General features: G+C 36.7%; 2 protein-coding genes across 2 annotated transcripts; one reads left to right on the forward strand and one right to left on the reverse strand.

The window, feature by feature from the left end:
* Positions 1-78: 78 nt before the first annotated feature.
* On the reverse strand, positions 79-27,997 carry LOC128555815 (phospholipase A-2-activating protein-like). Its single transcript, XM_053539446.1, has 7 exons — positions 27,839-27,997; positions 16,553-16,746; positions 14,623-14,724; positions 12,574-12,693; positions 11,895-12,198; positions 11,352-11,503; positions 79-305 (listed from the first exon to the last, which is right to left on the reverse strand). Exons 1-7 carry the CDS (start codon positions 27,976-27,978, stop codon positions 94-96), a joined length of 1,224 nt encoding a protein of 407 aa, XP_053395421.1. The 5' UTR covers positions 27,979-27,997; the 3' UTR covers positions 79-93.
* Positions 903-8,614, forward strand: LOC128555814 (uncharacterized). The gene is made up of 2 exons (XM_053539445.1): positions 903-968; positions 6,126-8,614. The coding sequence occupies exon 2, from the start codon at positions 6,127-6,129 to the stop codon at positions 8,209-8,211; it is 2,085 nt and encodes a 694-aa protein (XP_053395420.1). The 5' UTR covers positions 903-968; position 6,126; the 3' UTR covers positions 8,212-8,614.
* Position 27,998: the final 1 nt, after the last annotated feature.

Here is a 27,998-nt window from a genome sequence, read left to right on the forward strand (position 1 = left end):
CTAGATAGCAGACCTCCATAGTGAATCAGTACCATTCTGGCATTAATTTCATTAATATTTAAATAATTCAGTGTCCGTAAAATTGTCTCTGATTCAAATACTTTGCCATCTATAGCTGAGGAAACATGGACTGTAATTTTGTACCTTTCCTTCAAACAGGGTTTTTCCAGAAGTAGCTGTCGTACCACCAGAAGAGCCGACTACATCTCCAACCTTCTTCCATTGTTGCACAGTTCTATCCCAGCTGTAGAGTTCAACCTTTCCACTTGCATTGCGTACCATCTTTGTCTGTCCCTCTTTTGTACCTGAACACAGACACACATCTCTTTTCTATCAAACTACATGTATCATTATCACATTGTATTATCATAATACTATGAAATGTCTCTCTCTGTTATCTTAGTTAATGATCTTGTGCATTGTAACATTGCACGTTTTTTTTACTTTTAAACAGGTAAGAAACAAGTGCCTCCTATTGAAACAGAATGTACCATGTCAAAATAATCTCTAAACCTAAATAAATTTATGAACAAAATGGGATAATATTTAAGTAACTTCGGCTGTAAATCTAAAATATAGCCTATCATATGGCAACACAGATGATACTATCCTAAAACTAGAGAGATTTCAACCACAGTCACCTTCTGGTACCTGGAACACATCAAGAAACTGAGACTTCTTATTTTCCAAAGTGTTTGTAATTACAGGATATCTATCATTATTGATAACAACATAATAAATTAACAATTTTCATTTGTCATGTGTTAAGCTAAGTTTAAATTTCATATCTTATCATGGTAGAAAATTTATTCATGCTCTTCAAATATAACTTTGGTTTAGAGATTATTTTGATCATGTGATTCCCCACAGTGATATATGTACACTTTAACTACGCAGCTTATCAAACATTCAGAGGAGTTTTGATCTGACGATTTTATAATCAATTTGCTGACTTAATACCAAAAAAGGTATTTTCTTTCTCATTTTCAAATGTTTTATTTTTCTTCTAATAATCATTTTATAACTTATTATAATTTATTTTCATGGGAATAACTAAAAACAAGAGCTGTCGGAGGACAGTAACGCTCGACTATTCAACAGCCTTGTCAATTGAATGAATACAAAAGTTGAAAAAGGGGCATAATTTTGTAAAATGCAAAGTAGAGGTATTGAACCTCTGTACTGCATGTCATATCATGACAGTGAACAAGTGTGTGAAGCTTCAATCCTTTCCAATTTGTGGATACTGAGATACCAGCTTACATACAAAAACTTAACCAAAAACTGCTAAGTCGAAAAAGGGGCATAATTTTGTAAAAATGCAAAGTAGAAATGTGGGACCTTCACAGTGCATGTTAGATCATGACAGTGAACAAGTGTGCGAAGAATCAATCCATTCCCATTATTGGATACTAAGATATCAGATTACATACAAAAATTTAACCAAAAATTGCTAAGTCGAAAAAGGGGCATAATTTTGAAAAAAAAAAGAGCATAGTTATGGGACTTGATTAGTGCATGTCAGATCATGACAGTGAACAAGTATGTGAAGTTTCAATCCATTCCCATTAGTAAGTACTGAGTTACCAGCTTACATACAAAACCTTAACTAAAAATTTCTAAGTCGAAAAAGGGGCATAATTTTGTAAAAAAGCAAAATAGAGTTATGGAATCTGTGCAATGTAGGTCAGTTTATCACAGTGAATAAGTGTGTGAAGTTTCAATCCATTCCCACAAGTGGTTACTGAGTTACCAGCTTACATACAAAACCTTAACTAAAAATTTCTAAGTCAAAAAAGGGGCATAATTTTGTAAAAAAGCAAAATAGAGTTATGGAACCTGTGCAATGTAAGTCAGTTTATCACAGTGAATAAGTGTGTGAAGTATTAATCCATTCCCACAAGTGGTTACTGAGATATCAGCTTACATACAAAACCTTAACCAAATCGGGACGCGGATGCCGAAGCATGGGCGAGTCCAATAGCTCTACTATTCTATGAATAGTCGAGCTAAAAACCCAAAATGACCATTTTATTTGGCCCTGAATTTATGAATGATAAAATCATTCATTGGCTCTGAGTTAAATGGATTGGTGCAACCACTAAATATGTAGGAAAAATAATCTCCGAGATTGCAGTAAAACCTGTGCTAAAGACCACCTCCAAATAAAGATCACAATTTATTAGAAATGATTATAAAAGGCAATATTTCTATTCTAGTTAACCATAAAAATTAATAATGTAAACACTTGTGATAAGAAACTCTGGTCGACAAAAACACTTTTTTCATTTCCTAAAAGTGTTTTCTACACAGATTTAAAGATAAATGTATTTTAAAACGCTATGACCGCTGAATAAAAGGCACATAATAGACTCACATTGGGCGAATCTCAGGATTTCTCGCAAAGTCCCGAATTTTCAAAACGAGATACAGATTGCCAGGTAGGAACCACTGGCACCAGACCAGAAATAAACTAGAGATGCTTTTGAGAAAAGCGCATGTCTCCCACAACTGCCTAATCATCTAAATAGTAAGTCAGTCTTTATATACTGTTTACTAAATCCCCATGTGCATGCGCTTTCTTGACATCAAAAGGACGCCTATACTAGGCGCCGGTTTGGGGGTAAAACTGCGCAAGAAATCTAAGATTTGGTAATTCAAGGGCCATAATTCCAAAGTGCCTAGGCCGATTTGGCTAGTTATCGAACTTGGCCGAGCACTTATTGGCAGACACATTTTGTTGAAGTTTGGTGAAGATCGGATGAGAAATATTCGACTTAGAGTGTGGACAAGCTTTGTGACAGACAGACACACACACAGAGACAGACTGGAGTAAATCAATATGTCTCCCACACCACTGTGTGGTGGGAGACATAAATATCTCTGTAAATATTATACCCTACTCCTAGGTATAATAATTATAAGAACCATTGTTATGAACGGGAAAATGCACTGACCCATTTCAAGCGTACGTTTCTCACATAAAACGCGCAGTTTGATGAAAGGGTACCAAACATTTTGAACAAGCGGTAATTTATCTTCCACTGTGCACCAGTCATATTGTGTCAATATTTCATATTGCAGAGATACTCCACATTTTTTATGCTTTCACCAGCGTTAGGCCATAATTAAAATATTGTTTGTTTGCAGTGCTCCGACTGACCCAAAAAAATTTTTTAGGCAGTTCAGGGGGGCAAATTTTTTTTATATATACTTTCATCCTTTCTGATGCAAAATGCATTTTTAGCAGACGTTTTCCTTTTCGTTTTTTGATATAAAGCAGATCGTACACGATCTTACTGCCGTCTTCGCGCGTGTTTCGGAAGTCTCAAGTTCCGATCCGAGTGAGAAAGTCGCTTAGACATCTTTACTTAGTCTTTCTCACATGATTTTAAGGTGACCTATGTATATTTGATAAACAATTTTCCAATAAACAAATGTCTCGGCGATATATGACCTTTTGTGTCGGTTCGCCATAAATCCCAACTCATTCTTTTAATAAACAATGTTGTCCGACACGACGCCACGGACCTGACCAATGAGTCAGTACACATGGCCACGGTCTAAAAGTTTATTCTGATTTTCTGTTGATTAGTTTCAACATTTAAAAGTTTATAAATTAAACAGACATCTGAATTTTTTATTATGCACCAGAATAATCGGCAACTTGAATGATTACTATTCACATTTTTATGTATAATTTAAAACAAGAGGGTCATGATGACCCTAAATCGCTCACAAGTAATAATATTATGAGCCACATGTTTCAAATGGCAAACTGATGCTATAATATTAGAAAGTAGGTCAAATCCATGATAACTGAATTTAAGATCGGTATGACAAGTGACCACCGGGGCAGGGCCTCTTTTCACCCCAGGACCATTATTTGAACAATCCTGTTAGAGTCCAATAGGCAATGATACATACCAAAGATCAAAGGCCTAGGCCTTGAACTTTCAGACAAGAAGATTTTTTTTCCCTATATAAGTCTGTGTAAAATTTGGGACCCCCGGGTCAGGGCCTCTTTTCACCCCAGGGGGAAAATTTGAACAATTTTGGTAGAGGACCACACGGCATTGCAACAAACCAAATATCAAAAGCCTAGGCCTTGAAGTTTCAGACAAGAAGATTTTTAAAGTTTTCTCCTATATAAGTCTATGTAAAACTTGGGATCCTCAATGCTGGGCCTATTTTCACCCCAGAGGCACAATTTGAACAATCTTCACAGAGGACCACAAGGCAATGCTACCCCACCCCTCTGGTGCCGGGCCTCTTTTCACCCTAGGGTAATAATTTGAACAATTTGGTAGAGGACCACAAGGCAATGCTACATACCAAATATAAAAGGTCTCGGTCATGTGGTTTCAGACAAGAAGATTTTTAAAGTTTTTCCTATAGAAGTCTATGTAAAACTTGTGACCCCTGGGGCGGGTTAGGGCACAATCTGAACAATCTTGATAGGGGACCATATGATGATGTCACATGCCAAATATCAAGGCTCTACATCTTGCGGTTTTGGATAAGAAGATTTTTAAAGTTTTTCCTGCTTGCAATTAAATTCTGTGAAAAATTTTGAAAGTGGACCACCCAAGGATCATTCTTGTGAAGTTTGGTGAAATTCTGCCCTGTGGTTTTCAAGGAGAAGATTTTTTTAGATAATGTTGATGGACACACGGCTGATGACAGACATTGAGCAGTCACAAAAGCTCACCATGAGCTTTTGGCTCAGGTGAGCTAAAAATGCATATTAAGTACTTTTAATTTATTATAAATCAATGGTTTTCTACATTACTGGCATAGTCTGCCAACTGAATACTTTAAAATTATTATCAAAATATCCTTATGACTGAGTTATAAAAATCATTTTAATTTTCATTGGTTACAACTGTACATTAAAAGCAATTTTATAATCAAAATATATTGATTTAAATATAAATAGGGATAATGCACTTCGAAACAAAAAGCTACGTTCAATAAATGCTTGATGCACCCGGTGGCATCCTTGTCAATACAAAGCAACCTAAGTCCAAAACGAGGTCAAGGTCAAACTGAGGTTAGGTGATGTTTGAAGATGAGGAATGGTCACAGGTTACATCTGTATTAGTATCAATTCATTCTTGTAAGCGGTATTAATGCTAGACAAAACAGTCCCATTTGGTTAACCAAGAGATGGCCCATATAAAGCAACCTAAGTCCAAAATGAGGTCAAGGTCAAGGTCAAACTGAGGTCAGGTGATGTTTGAAGATGAGGAATGGTCACAGGTTACATCTGTATTAGTATCAATTCATTCTTGTAAGCGGTATTAATGCTAGACGAAACGGTCCCATTTGGTTAACCAAGAGATGGCCCATATAAAGCAACCTAAGTCCAAAATGAGGTCAAGGTCAAGGTCAAACTGAGGTCAGGTGATGTCAGAAGATGAGGAATGGGCACAGGTTACATCTATATTAGTATCAATTCATTCTTGTAAGCAGTATTGATGCTAGACGAAACGGTCCCATTTGGTTAACCAAGAGATAGCCCATATAAAGCAACCCAAGTCCAAAATGAGGTCAAGGTCAAACTGAGGTCAGGTGAAGTCTGAAGATGAGGAAAGGTCACAGGTTACATCTGCGTTAGTATCAAGTCATTCTAGTAAGGGGTATTGATGCTAGACGAAACGGTCCCATTTGGTTAACCTCGTATGGACGGATGAACGGACGGACGGACAGGATGATCACTATATGCCTCCCGCATCAGTAGATGCCGGGGGCATAAAAACAATATGGGAAATGAATAGGCATATTGAAATATCAACTACAATTATAATTTGTGAAGTGGCGGATATCCCCTTCTACAGTACAAAAGCATTCTGTACCAGTACATACCTGTTCTCCGCAAGTAACTGCCAACTTCCCTGAATGAATTATCAGAGGTGGAGGACAAATGATTTCAGACACCATGTCTTTTATCAAATAGTCATTGAGAACATACGCCCAGCACGGGGATCGAACTTGCGACCCTGTAGACCAATGCTCTCCCTACCAAGTGGGCGGGCTAGGATTAAGAGCAAGACTACATAATTATATTATAAGATTGAGAGCCAGTCTATATAATTGTATTGCAGAATGATTTTATTTTTCAGAATGTTTCATCAACCTGGTTATATCGAGAATGTGTCACTAAGACTGTCAGAGGTTCTTGCTGATATTGGAGTGGATGAGAGGATTGTTCTTAAGAGAAGAAAAACATTCCTGCTGGGTGAAACTATGTTTACAATACCATACAAAACAGTTGATGTGCCTGGTTCATCATACTTCTTAGGCAGTCAGTGTGAGGGTACTACGACAACGGGACTAGACTCAGATATTGACAATCTTCTCTGTCATGATGACTTCAATATAATACAAGACTGGGCTGACTGGGAACCTGGTGTATACAATTACTTGATGATCCAAGATGAGACTGTATCACCCGGCTGTCTGCTTCAAAATTTGCGAGATGATGCTCATTTTCCAGAAGATGTACCTAATGAACACCACTTCAGAGACGGAACAGGAAGAATATTGTTAAGGAACACATCCCTGACTGCATTAAGAGCCCAGGCTAATCAAGTAGGAGTAAGACATGGTCCCGCATATGCACAACAAGGGTATCCTGGGTTTAAGGATGTAGACATTGTTGATGCTTTACCCTGTAGGTCATGGCCTCTACAAGCTAGGCAATGGTTAGACCAGCAAGGTGTAGGTCAGTGGCCTTCAGATCACATGAAGAGATACTGCAGAAACACTGGATGTTTTGTAGTAGCTGTTGGAAGCAAGGACAGTGAATACGAAGATCTTGAATGGAGAATATCAACATCTCTAGCAGAAAGGTGCTTAATGTTTAATCTCAGTATGGCACAGATTCGCTGTTATATTTTGATGAAGATGATACTAAAAACCTTCATCAAACCACACTTTGAAGACACAATTTCAAGTTTCATGTGTAAAACAGTTCTGTTCCACTGTATAGCAAATACATATTCTTATGTCTGGAGAGAAAATAACTTACTTGTTTGTCTGTCATTGTGTCTACTGGCCCTGTACAACAGTATTCTCAATGAAAATTGTCCTCACTTTATCATACCTGGAAACAACTTGATGAGAGGACATATACCTCATAAATATAAACCACACATTCTTGAAATACTGCACCAAATTATAAACAGTAGAGGAACATCATTACTGGGTATCAAATGTGATGATCTTGGTGAAAGAATTCAGCTGAAGATTAGTCATTTGCCCTCTGTCAAAACAAGTGACTGGATTTCAGGAGGCTTATTACTAACAGCTGCAAACTACATTTACGATGCTTTAAGCATTTATCTATTTTGGACAAGAAACAGAAGTTATAAAGTGGCCATGCAAACATATATTTTCAAACTAGTCTGTATTTTTTATCAATGCCAAGGAGTGGAAAAAACATTTTGCAGCCTTCTTGCACCACAGTTCTGTACAACTCTTGGATCTTTGCTTGCATCCAGCAGCATTCGACAGTACAATTCTATATCAGCTGAAGCTCTTAACTGGATCTCACTGGGTCTGAACACAGATGTCTCTTCTAGTAAACTGAAGCTAGCATCCATGTTTTACTGTATAGGGGATACTCAAAGAACAGAAACTGTTCTCAGAGGTATTGAAGCAAAGTATGATCTAAACATCGTTGAGCCTGTTTGTAAGTGTCATGATTTCATCCATCAACCTCCAAGAAGAGGATTCAATGCAATATGTGACAATCATAATGAAGAAGCTATACAGTACACTACAGCATTCTGTGTCAAATTTCTGCCATGTGAAAAAAACTGTGTTCCACATGAACTAAGATATGAAATGTTTAGATCTACACAAGAGGAACGTGCTTTCAGAGGGTTAGGAGACTACTGGATGGACTGGGCTGTGGTAGATTCCCTCCCTTACCTCTACTTCCTACAATACAAGACCTACAGCCATCTTGGAAGACAAGAAGATAAACAAAGAGCCCTTTCCAAACTTGCCAGGACCATTGATCAGGAACCAAACCTTGGTCACAGGGAAACAGCACTGAATCTACTAGGACAGTGTATGGAACAAGAGGAACAGACTGTGGTTGCTTTACATTGTTACTTGTTGTCCCTAAATCTACGGGAAAGAAACAATGTTGCCAAGTTTCATATCTGCAGACTTTTATCAAAAATGGCAAATAACCTGTAGCCTGATGGCAGCAAATGGTTTTGCCTTGGCGACCAGAGCAGACTGCAGACCAAGGTCAGCCTTCACAACTAATAAAAAAAACAAAAAAGGTCCATGTAAGGAAGTTCAAGTTGAAATTCTGTTCAAGTTATGCAAACTCATGCAGCCAATGAAAATATTTTACAGGCATCTTTTACTTAAATATTTATCTTATCTTTAGATATTTACTTTAAATGTAGAGAATCCTCATCAAATTTATTCAATTTTACTTAATATTTAAATTAATTGTATACGCAGAGCTACATTCATCATTAAATGTCATGCTGTTACAGTCCGTTGTAACATAAAAAAAAACACCTTCAGTTTTTTTGCAGTAATACACATTTATACTTTGTTTAGCTATAATAGGGTGTACTTTTTTAAATGTACATACTATTCTAAACCTAATGTAAAGCATTGTTAATACATTTGTATTTATAAACATGTAAATAAAAAAAACTTCATGTAGTAATAGTTTATGTTTTCAGTAAGTGCAACAAGAGCTGTCCGTAAGACAGCCAATGCTCAACTATTCGAAATGTTGTCCAAGAAGCAGAGATACTACCCAAAATATCAAAATATCTAAAAAAATTTCAATCCAGTACCTGCACTGGTAAACTTTAACAATGTTAACCAGATGTTTTAAGTTCTAAAGGGGACATAATTAAACCATAATGCATGTCAGAGTTATGGGACTTCATGCAATCAACTAGTTTTATAAACCCGAAGGCATATGTGAAGTTTCAACTTAATATCTGCATCACTGTGACCATCATTGACCTTTGACCTTCCGATTCCAAAGTCGAACCTGACCTGTATTTTCTGTTGTTACACCAGTTCTGTGTACCAAAAATTATTTAAATAGGTCAAGCCTTTCATGAGTTATCATCCGGAAACCATGAAAACCAACGGACCGACAGACAGATCAACAAGCTCACTCCTATAATATACCCCCGCCAAACTTTGTTCTGTGGGGGTATAATGATCAAAAGGCAATATCACAATGGTTGACCTAGTGACATAGCTTTTGACCTCAGGTATCTCAATGTCTCCTAAACCATAAATTACGTCAACGTTAAGGCTTTATTACACTAGTGTATTATCATTTTTAAATAATGGCTTTATTACACTCCCGTGACGTCAAACATGTGATAAAAAGATTTATCAGAAGATCAATTTGAAAATGTGACTAGTGTTAACAAGATTTTTTTCATGTTCAGCCCTTATGATTTAGTTTTTAATTCAGATAACCCAGTTTCAAAACTGACCAACATTTCGTAGAGACAAACTTTCTGACATTTAGTTTTATGAAAATCAGGTAGAAAACATAGCCTCTATAGTGTTTAAAATTCTATGAACAGACCTTGTGGCATAGTTTTTGACTCTAGACCCAGTTTTCGAACTCATCAGAGGTATTTTATTGCGGGGAAACATTCTGACCATGTTTCATTAAGACTGAACCAAAATTATTGTTTGTTTGTTTTGGGTTTAACGCCATTTTTTAACAGTATTTCAGACATGTAACGGCAGGCAGTTAACCTAACCAGTGTTCCTGGATTCTGTACCAGTACAAACATGTTCTCCGCAAGTAACTGCCAACTTCCCCACATGAATCAGAGGTGGAGGACTAATGATTTTAGACACAATGTTGTTTATCAAATAGTCACGGAGAACATACGCCCCGCCTGAGGATCGAAGTCACGACCCCGCAATCCGTAGACCGACGCTCTACCTACTGAGCTAAGCGGCCGGGGTTCCAAAATTATTACCTTTAGCAAGGTTTTTTTCTTTCTTTTGTCGTCAAAATTATTACCTTTAGCAAGACAACAAAAAAAAAGTAGCTGATAACTGACAATGAACATCTAACGGCCGACACAGGTACCACAAAAACTCACATTCTTCAGATGAGCACAGGTTTAACCCCGACATTTTGTTATAGCCGGGCTCTGTGGAATTATAGCCGGGTACACTTTTCAGCTGTTTATCGCGATAAACATATTATTCATTTAAGTAGATTTAGGTGATGAATTATAAGAATATTATGAAACAGCTTCTGAAACTGTAGCATATTTATCAAAGGTAGGTTAAGTATGTAAAAGAATAAATCATGAAGAATTCAATATGAGAATCATTATTTAATATTTTCTACTTGATTTTCTTTTCCAAGCCTGGTTTAAAGAAAATATGCATTGTGATTTTTTTCTTGCATTAATTGAGTATTTACAGAAGCATAGCAATTTTGAGAGGAACTATCTCCAATACGTCTGTGTTTTGTGTTTAAATTGAATCTGCTGCTGATTTCATGAAAGAATATTAAAGTAAAAGTGATTTATTATCAAATTATTGACGTTTTCTACCTTCTCCAATACTGTGCATTGACTTTAATGTCCCAATTTTAGCTGTTCGAAATATCCTGAACTTTGGGTACGATTTTTCCCGGTTTTCGCCAATAGCAGTTGCAATTTTGCAAGTTTTGCAGCTAGTTTTATTGAAATATCCTTGCTATTACTTGCTGGATATGGAAAGTACAAATTAATGGTTCGGCATGTTCTACCAGCGTCCGTTATTTTTTTGGTTGCAACTGAACAGATACGTCAATTTCTGCCGACCTATTTCATTTTAAATTATTCCAAAATTAATTGCATACAATATCAACATTTGTTAGACATATAAAAGTTCTTAAACTCTATTTCTTCTCAAAACAAAATGTGGTTTGCAATAAAATCGTCATACACAAAAACGAAAGTACAATTTGACAGTTTGCGGTAAAATAAGCAGATTGTTTGTAACACTGTCAGTGACGACGTTCTGCAACTATATCATTATCAAGTTTGCCTGCAGGCATGTGCAAAACTGCTTACTATCGATTGGTTATGTTTATAGGTGATAAAATGTATACATGAAAATTTATATATTGAAATTTTAAACCGGGGCGCTAAGATATTTTAGCCGGGCACCGCGCCCAGCAGAAAGGGCCTGGGGAGAATCCTGGAGCTAAAAATATTAGAAATCTTGATAAAAAAGTATGATTAATTCCAAAGGACAATTATTTTCAAAAAGAGTCCTATTGTACAATGGAAGTGTATCACAACCTTTCCTCATTTTAAGGCAGAAATACCTACCAGGATTATTAAGTGCCTCTGGACCTGGTAATTGCTCTGGTTTGATATCTTGAGGAACCTGTGAGGCTGCTATTTGATCATCATAGGCTTTCAGTTCCTCTGTGGAGGCAATTCTCTTTGGATCATTGGTAAACACTCGTATAGTACCATCACTGAAATATATATAACTGAAGATTTAACTGACCAGCAGACAGAGAAAAGTAAAGATAATATGGGTACATTTTATCTGTAGTAAAACAAATATACAGGTCCAGGTATCTGACGTGGGTAGAAATCTTGATTTTCGAAGTCGGCTAAATGGCTTCCTCACATAAAGAATTCTACACCCATAGTGAGGTTTTGAAACAATGGAAAGGAAGATAGTGTAAAACATGTACAATAATTATTTTTAAGTTTTGTTAATACAGCCCCTCTACATAATGATGGTTTTCATACTGACTTTTTGTCAGTCCAATGATAAACTAGTAACGACCTTAATCACTTATTATATAATCAATGAAAAAATAATTTTGCTTAGTCAACTAAGTGACAATAAGTAAGTACCTGGCACCAGATACTATATCTCCGTTAACTAGAGTACACACAGTCCATATAGACAATGTAGGATGTGTTATGGTCTGTGTATTCTCTCCATTACGCCAAACCCTCACTGTACGATCCTCTCCACTGGTCACAAAATCCTGACCATTCGGTAAAACAGCAATACTATAGACAAAGTTCTCATGACCATAATAGACCTGGAGACAGTCACCAGACAGAAGCCACCGCCTGATTGTAGCATCATTAGAACAGGAGAGAAACTCACTACCCTGTGTTACTGCTAGACCACGCACACAATCCTCGTGCCCTGGAACAATGATATACATATATGTTTAACATACAAGACTTTCTGGAAAAGATGAGTTTGGCAGAAGCAATTTTAAATAACTATTTACAGATATAAAGATATAAATGTACATCATTATCATAAATTTTGTCTTTAAAAGAAGTTCATTTCTGTCAAACATTGGACAAAATTGTAGAAGATATTGTCATTGATTGACTGGTTTTTTGCCTATATTGCCATGAGTGCTATATTCTTTATGACAATAACATTTTTTACTTAGATCTTCATTTATATGAAAGAAAAATTAAACAGCAACCTTTATCATGTAATTTTGGACAATTAAGATATTTACAGTACTACTGGATTTAACTTCATTAAAGCAACTGATATAACTACCTTTGATTGTGTTTACACACTTGCCGGCCTTCCATACTTTGATTGTTTTATCAGCTGAGCCAGTCAACATTGTACCTTGTTCCGGCATTATAGCCACAGCCCATACTGCTGACTCATGACCTAAATATTTCAAAATTTAATGTAATTTTTGATAAGAAAATTTTATGAAATTAAACCATTTTGGGTAAAATGTTAACTTTAAACACATAACAATAGAGTCATGAAGGCCCTGTGTCACTCACAAGCTTTACTTAGATCTAATTAAGACAATCATTCTGATCATGTTTCATGGACATCAGTTAAAAAATGCGTCCTCTAGGGGGTAAAAAAAATGTTTTACTATGATTTTGCATAGTGACCTAGTTTCAAGCATTAATTTACCTAGACTTTATATTGACAAACATTCTCAACATGTTTCATGAAGATCAAGTTCAAAATGTAACCCATAGAGTGTTAACAAGATTTTTCTATAATTTGATCTTATGGTCTACTTTTCGACCTTGTATGAGCTAGTTTCAAAAGTGTCGTAGACATCATTAAGGCAAACATCTGACTATGTTTCAAACAAAACAGAATTGTCCCCTCAAGTGTTTACAAGATATTTCTATTATTCAACTTAAATAGCAACCTCTTAAAGACCCACCATGACCTAGTGACCTACTTTTTTCACCCACAAAATCTTCATGAAAATCATTCTTATGATACAGGTAATATACAGCTATACTACAAGTTTTCAGGTGGACAATTTAGGCCCTTCCTGAATAAATGTGTTTTGACAACTTCATCTGCAAGTTTGTTCAGTCAATCTCTTTACAGCATAGTTTCAAAAATGTAGAATAACTAGCTTACACTGTAGAAACAAAATGTAATAGAAAGTTAACTAAATACACTGATTTCTGTACATATTGCTGAAGTAATTCAATAAAATGTTAAGACATTACACACATAAAAGTCATTGTCTTGGCTTAATCTATATCACTGTCAATTTGTAACTAAATACTTGTTTATCTAATTTTTTTTCATGCAAATCATGTATATAGTGGACGCAACTTGACCCCGATGGTTGACCTTTGCATTATAATACATAATGAGGCACAACCTATTATTGAAAAGGTGTGTACGTAAAACGAGCTTCACGAGAAAAAGGAAATATAATTTTGTGTAAATATAAATTAGTGTATTGGAAAGTTTTAACTGATCAAACGTAAGTATATATACTTTAATACTGCACTGTATACAAACTATTTCCATATAAATATACACGGCTACCCTAAGCACCCTTGATTTCTATAATGAAATAACCGATATGAATAATCAGCGTAAGGTCAACCATCGCGGTCAAGTTGCGTCTACTATAATTACCATCATGGAAATACAAAAGAATACAGTTATTTTGTGGTGCCTCTTTAAGGTGTTAACCGTATATCTGATGAGAGATTGACAAATGAGGGAAGACAAGGGGTATCAAAATTGCTCACCTTGAACAAAAAAAAAACAAAAAACAATTTCCTATACATTTTAGTATCAATTAAATAACCTGAAGTGTCTTCTAGAAAACATGTATCTATGAGTTACACCATCATTATATTTCCATAAAAGAAAAGTTATAAGAGCCTACCTGTTATATTGACATATAGCATATCTATTGGAACAGTTTCTAATTTAAATACTTCAATTTATTAAGTAAATTTTGAGTAAAAGCAAGAAAACTTTAACAAAATGAAACTGAAACCGTAAAACTTTAATTCAGTCAGAAGTTTCATTTTTTTTAGAATCTGCACCACTTCTATGAAATACTTAATAATTGAGCCACGCCATGAGAAAACCAACATAGTGGCTTAGCGCCCAGCATGGATCCAGACCAGCCTGTGCATCTGCGCAGTCTGGTCAGGATCCATGCTGTTCGCTCTCAAAGTCTATTGCAATTAGAGAAACTGTTGGCAAACAGCATGGATCCTGACCAGCCTGCGCGGATGCGCAGGCTGGTCTGGGTCCATGCTGGTTGCAAAGCCAGTATGTTGGTTTTCTCATGGCATGGCTCAATTTTACCTTCCAGTGTCATCACACATTTCTGTGAGAGCCATACTTTAGCTGTTTTATCCCAGGAACCACTCAATAATGTACCAAACTTTCCAGAAGCAAGGGAACACACTGAAATAAACAATACTAAAAATTAAACATGTATTTTCATTTACTTTACAAAAGAGCATACCTCCATAAATAAGCTCTTACACTAGTGACAATACACCAGATAGTAAAACATAATACATAAGGTAAATCAGTACACATGTACTCTATAACTTGTCTAAAGTCAAAGTACCAAGACTTCAACTTTTAAGGGCACAACTTGGCAAACTGTAAAACAAAAATCTACTAAATCTGTCCATTTTTGCAGGATTAAGATTGATGTCCATTTTGGTAGGATTTATGAGAAAAGCATTAAAAGCCATACTTCAAATTATTTAAACAACAAAACAAGGAGCTGCATTCAATAAACGCTTGATCCCCCCGGTGGCATCCTTGTCAATACAAAGCAACCGGAGTCCAAAACGAGGTCAAGTTCACGGTCAAGGTCAAACTGAGGTCAGGTGATGTCTGAAGATGAGGAATGGTCACAGGTTACATCTGCATTAGTATCGGTCCCATTTGGTTAACCTTGTACAAATGGACAGGACAATCACTATATACCTCCCGCATCAGTAGATGCCGGGGGAATAAAAATTACAAGAGGATCATGATGACCCTGGATCACTCACCTGAGTAATATGAGCCACATGTTTCAAATGGCAAAATGATGCTAAAATATTATGAAGGTAGGTCAGTAGCTCACATTCATGGTAAATGAAAGTCAATTTTAAGATCAGTGTGCAAAACTGTACATGTCATCCAAATTTTAAGGCTGTATCTTAAAAAACAAGAAACTAAAAATGTAGGTCAGTAGGTCAAGGTCACAGTCAAGTGATCCCTAATCGCTTGGGTCATCAGGTAATTATAATTAAACATTCTAGGAAATATGATCCGATAATTTTTGGAGTATTTTTTCCTGTATAACTCATCATTATAACAAGTGACCCCCTGGGCAGGGCCTCTTTTCACCCAAGAGGCATAATTTGAACAAACTTGTTAGAGATCCACCAGGCAATGCTACATACTAAATATCAAAGGCCTAGGCCTTGAACTTTCATATAAAAAGATCTTTATTTCTTTTTCCTACATAAGTCTATGATAAACTTGGTACCCCAAGGTCAGGGCCTCTTTTCACCCCAGGGACATAATTTGAACAATTCTGGTAGAAGACCACAAGGCAATGCAACATACCAAATATCAAAAGCCTAGGCCTTGCAGTTTAAGGCAAGAAGATTTTTTTTTATAGTTTTTTCCTAATGATATATCTATGTAAAACTTGAGACCCATGAGGCAGGGCCTCTTTTCAACCCAGGGGCATAATTTGAACAATTTTGGTAGAGGACCACAAGGCAATGCTACATACAAAATATCAAAAACCAAGGTCTTCTGGTTTTAGACAAGAAGATTTTTAAAGTTTTTTCCTATATAAGTCTATGTAAAACTTGTGACCCCCCGGGGCGGGCCTCTTTTCAACCCAGGGGCATAATTTTGCCTGATAGAGGACTATAAGATAATGTCACATGCCAAATCTCAAGGCTCTACGCCTTGCGATTTTAGACAAGAAGATTTTTAAAAATTTTCCTTTCGGTTGCAATGGCAACCAGAGTTCTGCATGGAATTATATTCTTTGAATAATTTTGAAAGAGGACCACCCATGGTGAAGTTTGGTGTAATTCTGTCCAGTGGTTTTCAAGAAGAAGATTTTTTTATAAAATGTTGACGGACGCACGACAGATGACACACGATGGACATTGAGCGGTCACAAAAGCTTACCATGAGCCTTTGGCTCAGGTGAGCTAAAAACAATAAAATTAACATTTCCACATTTCCATCCCCCTCCCCCCTCAGTTACCTGTGCTACTGTGTCCTTCAAGTGTATATAGTGGCTGTGGTGAATCAAGTGTGAAAGCTAGAATGGTTGAATCATTACTGCCAGTAAATATAAGTCCATGTGGATGTTTGTCATCTGGAGGTAAGCAGCAAACACTTGCCACAAAATTACTGTGTCCACTCATACAGTGACCCTCTTGAAAACCATTTTCTCCTCTGAAATTGAAACACAGCATTTAGTCACCCATGCAAACAATATAACACCACACATTACGAAAAACATTCATTTTACTTAAATGAGTGTTTGAAAAGTTACATCTTGAAAGCAAGTTCGAAGATCATGTGTAAAGGGCCTGCTAGGGAATCGAACTTTTACAGCAAGACTAGATTATACTTTCATGCAAATTTTCAGAGCGTTTGTTTTTGCAGGTTGGTCGGGAGACAGCAAACAAAGCCAATTTCAATTTTGGCCCTGCTGATGACACTAAATTGCAGAAACAATTACAAAAAAAAACAACACAAAATATATATTCAAACGAGAGCTCACAGAACACGAAATGCCACCCCCTTGATGTATTCAGTAACTGCGCTAATACTAACGCATTCTCTAGTTATTTGGCCAAAAAATTTCTTATGTTCTAGGTCAATGTGACCTTGATGACCTAAAAATCAGAAGGGGTCTCAGGGGTCTAGCTAGGTCCAATTTTTGGGTGAAGCTAGTTTAGTGGGGTGACATTATGGAGAAGTGGGAAGACTTCTTCAATTTTTTACTTCTACCTCTCAATGCTGCTGAGTGATTCTCTACCTCAATGCTGTTAAGTGATTCGAAAGGTGGCTATAATTTTCTAGTTTCTTAGTAAGTTCTAGATAAAAAAAAACATTGATGTGACCATTCATTTTCTTAGTTACAAAATTTCCAATACAAAGGTTATTGTTTCATTACAAAATTCTGAAACAAGAGCTGTCTCCATAGGATGACACATACTCCCGATGGCACTTTGAATGAATAGTTATGGCCGATGTTAGAGTTTAGGACCTTTGACCTACAGACCTGGGTCTTGCGCGCGACACGTCGTCTTACTGTGCCACACATTCATGTGTAGTTATTTTAAAATCCATGCATGAATGACAAAGATATGGACCGGACAAGCCCATCAATGCACTATCATGAAATATGACCTTTAACGTCTAAGTGTGACCTTGACCTTTGAGCTACAGACCTGGGTCTTGCGCTCGACACGTCGTCTTACTGTGGTACATATTCATGCCCAATAATTTTAAAATCCATGCATGAATGACAAAGATATGGACCGGACACGCCCATCAATGCACTATAATGAAATATGACCTTTAACGTCTAAGTGTGACCTTGATCTTTGAGCTACAGACCTGGGTCTTGCGCGCAACATGTCGTCTTACTGTGGTACACATTCATGCCAAGTTATTTGAAAATCCATCCATGGATGACAAAGATATGGACCGGACACGCCCATCAATGTACTATCATGAAAAATGACCTTTAACGTCTAAGTGTGACCTTGACCTTTGAGCTACGGACCTGGGTCTTGCACATGACACGTCATCTTACTGTGGTACACATTCACGCCAAGTTATTTGAAAATCCATCCATGGATGACAAAGATATGGACCGGACACGAAAATTGCGGACAGACCGACAGACGGTTCAAAAACTATATGCCTCCCTTCGGGGGCATAAAAAAGTTGTTTTCAACAAATCAAGCTAATGCTGTAATTTATCTAACCCGCAGATTTTTGGTTATATCTTGTTTGAATGCAAGACGAAAGTGTTTATTATTAACATCGAGTTCCCACTGTTTTTGGTTTTGTTTGTTTGTTTTGGGTTTAACGCCGTTTTTCAACAGTATTTCAGTTATGTAACGGCGGGCAGTTAACCTAACCAGTGTTCCTGGATTCTGTACCAGTACAAACCTGTTCTCCGCAAGTAACTGCCAACTTCCCCACATGAATCAGAGGTGGAGGACTAATGATTTCAAACACAATGTCATTTATCAAATAGTCACGGAGAACACACGCCCCGCCCGAGGATCGAACTCGCGACCCCGCGATCCGTAGACAGACGCTCTACCTACTGAGCTAAGCGGGCGGGTTACTGTTTTTGGTGAACAGTATCTCACTCAAATAAAACTGAAAGTAAACTGTATAAACTAGAAATACACATTCAAATTTATCGATGAAGGTAGATTTAACATGGTTAATACTTTACATGTAGTTCTTCTGGCCGTTCTTTTACCTCAGATACCAAATAATTGTGTACACTTCCTACACAATGCATGGTTAATCAACAGTTTCTTTATAAAACATTGTTTTTTTGCACTAGTACATGCTGACAATTAAAACGCAAAATTTCAAAGATGTAATCGCGGCGCTAATTGGCTCTGGTGTATCGGATAATTTGATTAGCTTTCACACTTCTCATGAAAATCTTGCAAGTACCTGAAGTAGGCGGAGCTTTAATTAGGCTACTGGCGTGTGTTTGTGTATTCAACACTCGTTTTTACACCATGCAAATTGTCAACAGTCTGGATAGCCGTGATTAGTGAATGCTGATTTAAGAAAATCAGGTGACTTGCATTTCGCTTTGAGGTTAGACTTAAGCGAAGTTTAAAGTTTCAAAGCGACTATTTTGCTCAAATCGCCCACCTTGGACAGCCCTGGGTCTGATGGTCATAATCAACCTCCCTGTTAAGTTTCTTGATCCTAGGTCAAGCATTCTTAAATTATCGTCCGGAAATGGTTTACCAACATGACCTTGAACTTTGACCTAAACAAAGTGATTTTGACCTACTGATCTCAAAATCATTAAGCGATCCTTTGCTGGTCATGATCAACCTCCGTGTCAAGTTTTGTGATCCTATGCCAAAGCCTTCGCAATTTATCGTCTGGAAACATTTAAACTATTCCAGGTCACTGTGACCTTGACCTTTGACTTACTGATCTCAAAATCAATAGGGGACATCTGTTGGTCATGACCAACCTCCCTATAAACTTTCATGACCCTACCCCCAAGAATTCTTGAGTCATCATCTGGATTCCATAGACCTGTTCTGGATCAATGTGACCTTGATCTTTGACCTATTGACCTCAAATTCTATAGGGTCATCTGCTGGTCATGATCAACCTCCCTATTAGGTTTTGTATTCCTAGGCCAAATCGTTTGAAGTTATCCTCCAGGAACTGCTTTACTGTTTCGAGTCACTGTGACCTTGACCTACTGATCTTAAAGTCAATAGGGGTCATCTGATGGTTATGACCAAACTCTTTATATCAACTTTCATGATCCTATGCCCAAGGATTTTTGACTTATCATCCATAAATCCTTTAACAGTTCCAGGTCTCTGCGAACCATGCTTCTGACCTATTGATCTCAAAATCAATAAAAGTCATTTGCTGGTTATGACCACCCTCTCTAACAACTTTTGTGATCCTAGGCCCAAGCATTCTTAAGTTATCGTCTGGAACCGTTGAACAGTTTGGGGTCACTTTGACCTTGACCTTTGACCTACTATAGGGCTGAAGTGTCTTGGGGTTGAAGTTTAAATTTCTTGGGATGGAAATATCTATCCTTGGGTTTAGGATTTCATCGATTTTATAGACAGTCTTAAATATACAGACAGTCTATAAATTTAAAGATTTTTCAGACTACAAATTTACAGACTGGGTACATGAAATCTGTTAAAATTACAATTTAAATCAAAACCATAGGTTTAATTTCAAGACTGTACGCATAAATGAAGGTTATTTTCTATCAATACTGATGGCTTTGAATTTTCTGAAAACGAGAAGAAAAAAAAAGTGATCCAACCTGTCTGAAATTCTCCAATTATCTATCCATGTAATAAGTGAAACATTTCATTGTAACCTGCGGTTTTGATTTTAATTCCAATGATGGCTCAAGATAAAATGCGTAATAGCGTAAATTATGCTTTGAAATAATGCATATACGCATGTCTGCTGATTTTTTAGTGTATAAAAACATACATGAATTGAAATTACAGAAACACAATGAGTTCTTACTAGCGTAAACAAAACCTGAATCGTCTGGATGCTTTACATATCGGCATTCATTCTGCCACATTGAACGTACACAGGCATTGAATGGTACTCTAGTCTATAACCTAGGTTAAACTATGTTATACACTCAATGCATGCGTAAATCAAATTGTTGGGAATTAATATTGATGGTAAGGTAGTGTATTTTAAAGCAGTGTCAATTTAAAATATTAACTTCTGGTGTGGAGTAAAGAACAACATGTCTCTTTCTAAGAATGTATGTAGTGAACAAACGTGATACACATTCTTTTAACCAACAAAAAATGATTCCCAAAACATGGTTAAAGGTATACTGAATAATCTATTGGATTTGGCAGTGAGTGTGAAGCCAAAGCAAGCCAATGGAGAAGAAGAAGCAAAAACTTGAATGCTGAATTGAAACTGAACTGCAAACAAAGTCATGGGTGTTACATCCGATAAATATGTTATAAAACTGATTTCTGTTTTTTTCTCATTTACAAATTTTCAGGAGTAAAACTAGAAAATGCTTTTGTAAAAAAGCGCATGTCTCCCCCAATGCAAAGTCCTATAGGCAAGAAGTCAATAGGGGTCAGGATCGAAAGTCAAAGAGACACTGATGGTTAGCTGCAATAGGGATCATCTACTTGGCATGTCCAGTCATCCCGCTAATTTCAACACCCTTGGCCTAGTGGTTCTCAAGTCACTGTTCAGGCTCCTGTGACCTTGACCTTTGATCAAGTGACCTCAAAATAAATAGGGGTCATCTACTCTGCATGTCCAATCATCCTATTAAGTTTCAACATTGTAGGTCAAGTGGTTCTCAAGTTATTTCCAAAAAATGATTTTACATGAACAGGCCACTGTGACCTTGACCTTTAATAGACTGACCCCAAAATCAATAGGGGTCATCTACTCTGCATGTTCAATCATCCTATGAAGTTTCAACATTCTGGGTCAAGTGGTTCTCAAGTTATTGATCGGAACTGGTTATCAATGTTCAGGCCCCTGTGACCTTGACCTTTAACGGAGTGACCCCAAAAACAATAGGGGTCATTTACTCTGCATGAACAATCATCCTATGAAGTTTCAACATTCTAGGTCGAGAGGTTCTCAAGTTATTGATTGGAAATGGTTTTCAATGTTCAGGCCCCTGTGGCCTTGACCTTTAACAGAGTGACCCTAAAATCGTTAGGGGTCATCTACTCTGCATGACCAATCATCCTATGAAGTTTCATCATTCTGGGTCAAGTGGTTCTCTAGTTATTGATCGGAAATGGTTTTCAATGTTCAGGCCCCTGTGACCTTGACCTTTGAATGAGTGACCCCAAAATCAATAGGGGTCATCTACTCTTCATGACCAATCATCCCATGAAGTTTCAACATTCTGGGTCAAGTGGTTCTCTAGTTATTGATCGGAAATGGTTTTCAATGTTCAGGCCCGTGACCTTGACCTTTGACAGAGTGACCCCAAAATCAATAGGGGTCGTCTACTCTTCATGACCAATCATCCTATGAAGTTTCAACATTCTGATTCAAGTGGTTCTCTAGTTATTGATCGGAAATGGTTTTCAATGTTCAGGCCCCTGTGACCTTGACCTTTGACGGAGTGACCCCAAAAACAATAGTGGTCGTCTACTCCAGCAGCCCTACAACCCTATGAAGTTTGAAGGTTCTAGGTCAAATGGTTCTCCAGTTATTGCTCGGAAATGAAGTGTGACGTACGTACGGACGGACAGGGCAAAACAATATGTCTCCTGGGGGAGACATAATTACTCTTAGTCAATTTCAGATTTTAACATTTTACTCATTCACAAGAATTATGATCAGTAAATACTCACAGGCCCAAAAATTTATCTGGAGCCCTGTTGGACCAAATTTAACAGATTTCATACACCCACTCTGTAAATCTATAGACTGAAAAATCTTTAATTTATGGATGGTCCATATATTTACTGGCTGTCTGCAAAAACAATGAAATCCTAGACCTGATCCTGATGAATGATGCATGAGCAAGCAGTTTTTTCACTGTTTGGAATTTGCATAAATTGTATAAATTTTATCTGACTGGGAGGAAGACGAGGGGTAATTTGAGGTAGCCGCGATGTAGAAGGGGGAGAGGGGGGGTGGGGGGGGGGGGGGTAATTTGTAATAGTGGATGAATATCCCCGAGACGGTAACGTCCGTATATAGTTATTCGTCTTTGTTGTCTGCATATACTGAGGCAATTTTTTAGCTGTTTATCGGTTTCAGGTTTAGGTACACACCGCACACTGGTTGTCACTGGGGGTCTGCATGAACATCCGAGCACTCCGAATCAGTCACAGAAATTCATAAACTGCGCCAACATGATTCTTTTACTTCTTTTTCGTAATGAAAACTGTACATGCAACTGAAAACACTTTTTAAAACAGTAAGGAAGTGTTAAGGCTGTCAAGTTTCTGCTTGGAATGCAAACAAAGAAAAGAAAATCCTGTGCAAGAATGCAGTGTATGACGTCACCTTCACGGCTCCCCGTAAATTTTGCAAAGTATGATATTCGCTGTAAGAGGTAATATGAATTAAGGCACCGCCTAGCATGGGGATTTATCTTTTATATATCCACTTACGAATAAATACTCAACACTCAAAAGAAAGCGAAACTTTGCTCTAACAGCAAGTTTACATTTAGTGTCATCATACTTCTTACAGCACTATCATACTTTGCAAAATTTACAGGAAGCCGTGACCATGACATCATTCACCGCATTCTCACACTTGCTTTAGATTTTTTTCTTTTATTTGCACTCCACGCAGAAACTTGATGGCCTTTTCACTTCTTTACTGTTTTAAAAGTGTTAGTCAGTTGCATGTACAGTTTTCATTACGAAAAACAAGTAAAAGAATCATGCTGACGCGGTTTACAAATTTCTGAGACTGATTCGGGGAGCTCTGATGTTCATGTTAACAACCAGTCTGCAATGTGTACATAAACCGGAAAACATCAGAAAAATTGCCACAGTATATGCAAACAACAAAGACGAATAACTATATAATGGACGTTACCATCCAAGGATTTTCATCCCCTATGATGACACTAAATGTAAACTTACCTGTTTATAGCGAAGTTTCACTTTCTTTTGAGTATTGGATATTATTTTGTTGTTTGTAAGTGGATATATAAAAGATAGGCAGTGCCTTAATTCATATTATACGGGAAAACCGAAGGTTTTTCCATCTATAGATAATGTGTACGTGTATATATGTCAAAGTAAACCTATATACCGTTCAACTTGGGAATAAGTTCTATACCTTCACCGGTTTTGTTGTTGTTGTTCTCCCATAATTCTACCGGACCTGCTGCCATGCTTGCGCAATAAATAATTTTCAGGACGACATTTGATAAAATAAAATTTCTTATGAACGATCGGGCGCCGCATTATTAAAACAAATTATTCTATCGAGTTGAAAATTCGCGGTATCAATAGAAATCGGTGTTATTCGGGTTTCTTCATGAAACGAGTTTATGGATGATTCAAGCGGCCCGCTTTTTGTTTCCAATAATGAATTATGATGTAACTTACAGTAAGCTACATTACTGCACTGTTTGAATAACAAAACCGTTGTTTATTTATTTCTTTGATTGTAGAAAAGCCAATAATTTCAAAAAGGTCAATGTAAAACGAATATAGACACGCTGTCCTAACAAAATTTATTTATATACAAAATTTTATCACATATTTATGTCAAAAGTCTCTGTGGTCCAGTGGTTAGCGCACATATTTTCCATGCGCGAGGTCCGAGTTCGAATCTTGTAGGTTGCTTGAAATATTTTTTTTTTTTTTTTAGCTTAGGCCCAATTTAATTTTTTTTCTTGATATTTATCACACTTTTTTTTTAATTACTGGAACACAAATCAATAAGTATAGTTAACCAATGTTCATGTCTGTAAATTTTGAACAAAATATTCGAAGGTATGGAAAAGCATATATCGATATTGCTTATCTCCCCTCCCTTCCACAATCTTTCACATACATTGCATCTACTTTCTAAAAGTCAATTCATTGACTAGAGTTTTAGTAAAATTACACTTGGAAAAAAATGTTGGCTATAAACTTTAGAGGCTCACTACGATCCCTATCAAGCTAAGAAATTAACCTTAATCATATTCAAAAAAAGGTCCCAGACTGTTAGCAGTTAGGTAAATTAAATTGAATTCCGACCAAGAGTGTTTGTGTTATATATAAAATTCTAGTCAAGAACTTTTTACAATGAATTTGAAATAAGAATATACAAGTAAATGGTTGTTTGTCATTCTCACATACACAAGTTTTACCATAGCTGTATTGGAGGAACACAATTTGTCCTAAAAGAGTGTCATTTGACAATAATGGCATTTAAAAGAATTAAAATAGTCCATGTTTAGGATAGCAGGATTATGTAAGTTCCGGTATCTACACTACAAAAGAATATCAGAACAAGATGATATTGAATGTGATGTTACACAGGCATAATGTGTAAATTGTTTTGTTTTATTTTTTGGATTGTTTTGTCGTTTTTAGAAACTATTTGTTTGTAACAAATGAACTGAAAAGAATATGTGCATTCCCGGATTCAGGAATTTTTATCAGAGAAACAAATTGATAGCAAAGGCATGATCGTTGTAAACAGAAACAAAATTGGTAATATTATGTATAAATAAATGACTTTCATTAAAATATTTATCCAAAACTACTGAGGAAGAGTGTGTTTTACGCATGCTCACTGACAACACATAAAGACCATATTGGGTCACTTTTGAATGACTGTTGCACCATATATAAAACTATGAGGAAAATTTTGTAAATGACAAAGTGTTCGAATTTATCAATGTTCGTACAGCTCCCATTTTACATATCCCTTTCCGGCGCTCACTTCGTGTGAGTTAAAATTAGCTTACTAAATATAAATTTGAATTATGTAAAGTTTTCAGCAAAAGCAGCATTATTTTGATAACAATAAATGATAACAATTTGCAGATATAAAAAAGTGACAGGTAAAAAATCCCTCGTTATCTGTCCGGGTTTATGCAACAGTTTCGTTTTTGTTGTGTTGAGCGACATGTGAAGTTTCCACTTTTCTCTATTTTATCATCAGTACAACTAATGGTACAGTTTGGGACTAGATTCTGTGCACCCAAATATCACTATTATCTTTAACTCATGAACACTATAGGAGAGATCGCCGTGACGTCACGCGTTAACATCTGTTTATCTGGTGGTTGGCAAAACAAATGATTTTAACACCGTTTGCGTATTGAATCAGATTTTTTAATTTTTAATAACTTTTTTGCTCATTTATGGATTTTCAAAATTCAAAAAGATTTGAAATACTAACAATCTTCATATTTTTGTATCCAAATATCTTTTTTCAATGAATAACCGTTTTAAATGACATATAATTTTAAAAGCGGCGTAGTGATTTTCACAACCTTTAGAAAAACAGTGTAAGTTAAGCGTTCATAATTAATCCATTTTATTTCGAAATAACAATTAAAAGTAATCAATAAATTGCTTGTTTTATAACCTTTCCATTGATCCAAAAATTATTTATGTAATTTGTGTTTTAAGAAAGTTTAGACCGTTAGAAAAACATCACTGTTTACAAAAAACATGGACGGTCGGCTTCTACCCACCCGATCACTGTCTTATCAGTTCTAAAAATAGAATTTGTATACAAACACGATCTCTCCTATTTTCCATTGTCTGTCTAGTCTTGAAACATTTGAAGAAATGATTAGATCTATGTTGATATTTAAACTTAATGAGCTGGGTGTCCACCCTCTGGTATCACAGTGGATAAAGTCATTTCTGAAGGGTCGAACCCAAAGAGTAGTTGTAGACGGCTGCACTTCTGACACCCTGCCTGTCCTGTCCGGTGTCCCTCAGGGATCCGTCCTAGGGCCCTGTCTCTTTCTGGCTTACATTAATGACCTACCAGATTCTATTAGAAGTAAGGCAAGACTGTTTGCAGATGATACCATAGTATACCTTACAGTCAAGTCCTCATCTGATGCCCAAACACTACAAAAAGATTTGTACGCCCTTGAAAAGTGGGAACAGGACTGGTCAATGGAATTCAATCCAGACAAGTGTGAGGTGCTGAGAATTACTCGCAAACGCAACCCTGTCATGTTTCCTTACACCCTGCATGACAAGGAACTGAAATCTACCGATACCGCTAAATACTTAGGTGTTACACTAACTAAAGACTTAAACTGGTCTGAACATATTAATACTATTTCCTCTAAAGCAAACAACTCTCTTAAATTCATCAAAAGAAATGTTCAGACAACAAACAAAAAGGTCAAAGAGAAAGCCTATAACACCTATGTCCGTCCACAACTCGAGTATTGCTCATCCATCTGGCACCCCTGGCAAAAGTCCCTCTCATACAAAGTCGAAAAAGTGCAAAGATCAGCTGCACGGTTTACCTTTAACGACTATAACTATACAAGCAGTGTAACCCAGATGATTAACACCCTAAACTGGCAAACTTTAGAACAACGGCGCATACAATCTTCTCTCATCTATTTTTACAAAATCCGAACAAATCATGTATGCGTCGACCATAACCATCTAACTCCGACCAGAAACCTGAACTACCTAATTCCACAGTCCCGTACTCAATACCACATGAATTCCTTCTTCCCCCGTACAATCAGACTATGGAATGGCCTTCCCCAATATGTACAGTCCAGCCCCAGCCTCAACATATTTGCTGAGCGGCTGGCCACTGTACATCTGCAGTAACTTCCTTCACTATGTTTTTTTTAACTTAGCACCTGTAGTAATTTTTATTCTTTGCACCTAATGAGTTTTCTCATTTTTAACACTGCCCAGACAAGCGCCTTCCAGTCATAATCGTTAATGATTGTTGGAAGTATCATGTAGATGTAGATGTTCATTTAAACAAAACTTTTTAAAACATTTCCCCTTCTTATTTTTATAACAATAGCAAAACCATCAGGCTTACTGTCAAAACTGAAAGACAAACAGAAAATATCAGAAAGAACAATTTAATGCAGAAAAAAAGAAAGAATCCGTATCACTATCACTAGGTTTTCCCGTCAGATAGGCAGCGCCTAATTTCATATTTTTATGGAATAGCCCAATAAGACATTATCTTGCCTATGTAACATGTTCAAACAAACTTTGAAAACACAACTGAATATGAAAAAGTAGCGTCGTCATTGTTTTGTTTTTGGTGTTTTTATTCTGAAGGATCATAAAAATCTTACTCGATCGGCACCCATACCCGTGCCGTTATATCTCTTGATCCTGAAACAATGGCACTTTCAGGTAAAATTGCTGCAGTAACTGCCCTAACATCTTTTTCATGACCAAAAATTTGGCAACGAAGTTGGTAAGAAGCAGCCATTTTCAAGATTCGCAGCGAAT

The sequence above is a fragment of the Mercenaria mercenaria genome, chromosome 3, assembly GCF_021730395.1.
Source record: "Mercenaria mercenaria strain notata chromosome 3, MADL_Memer_1, whole genome shotgun sequence".
Taxonomy (NCBI): domain Eukaryota; kingdom Metazoa; phylum Mollusca; class Bivalvia; order Venerida; family Veneridae; genus Mercenaria; species Mercenaria mercenaria.

Bases quoted from the DNA above. Each gene is read 5' to 3' on its own strand.
- LOC128555814 (XM_053539445.1), top strand. From the start codon at position 6,127: ATGTTTCATCAACCTGGTTATATCGAGAATGTGTCACTAAGACTGTCA.
- LOC128555815 (XM_053539446.1), bottom strand. From the start codon at position 27,978: ATGGCTGCTTCTTACCAACTTCGTTGCCAAATTTTTGGTCATGAAAAA. The intron at 14,725-16,552 runs GTAACTGAGGGG...TGTTTATTTCAG, and splicing joins TGAAGGACACAGTAGCACAG to TGTGTTCCCTTGCTTCTGGA. The intron at 11,504-11,894 runs GTACTTACTTAT...TATATATTTCAG, and splicing joins GATATAGTATCTGGTGCCAG to TGATGGTACTATACGAGTGT.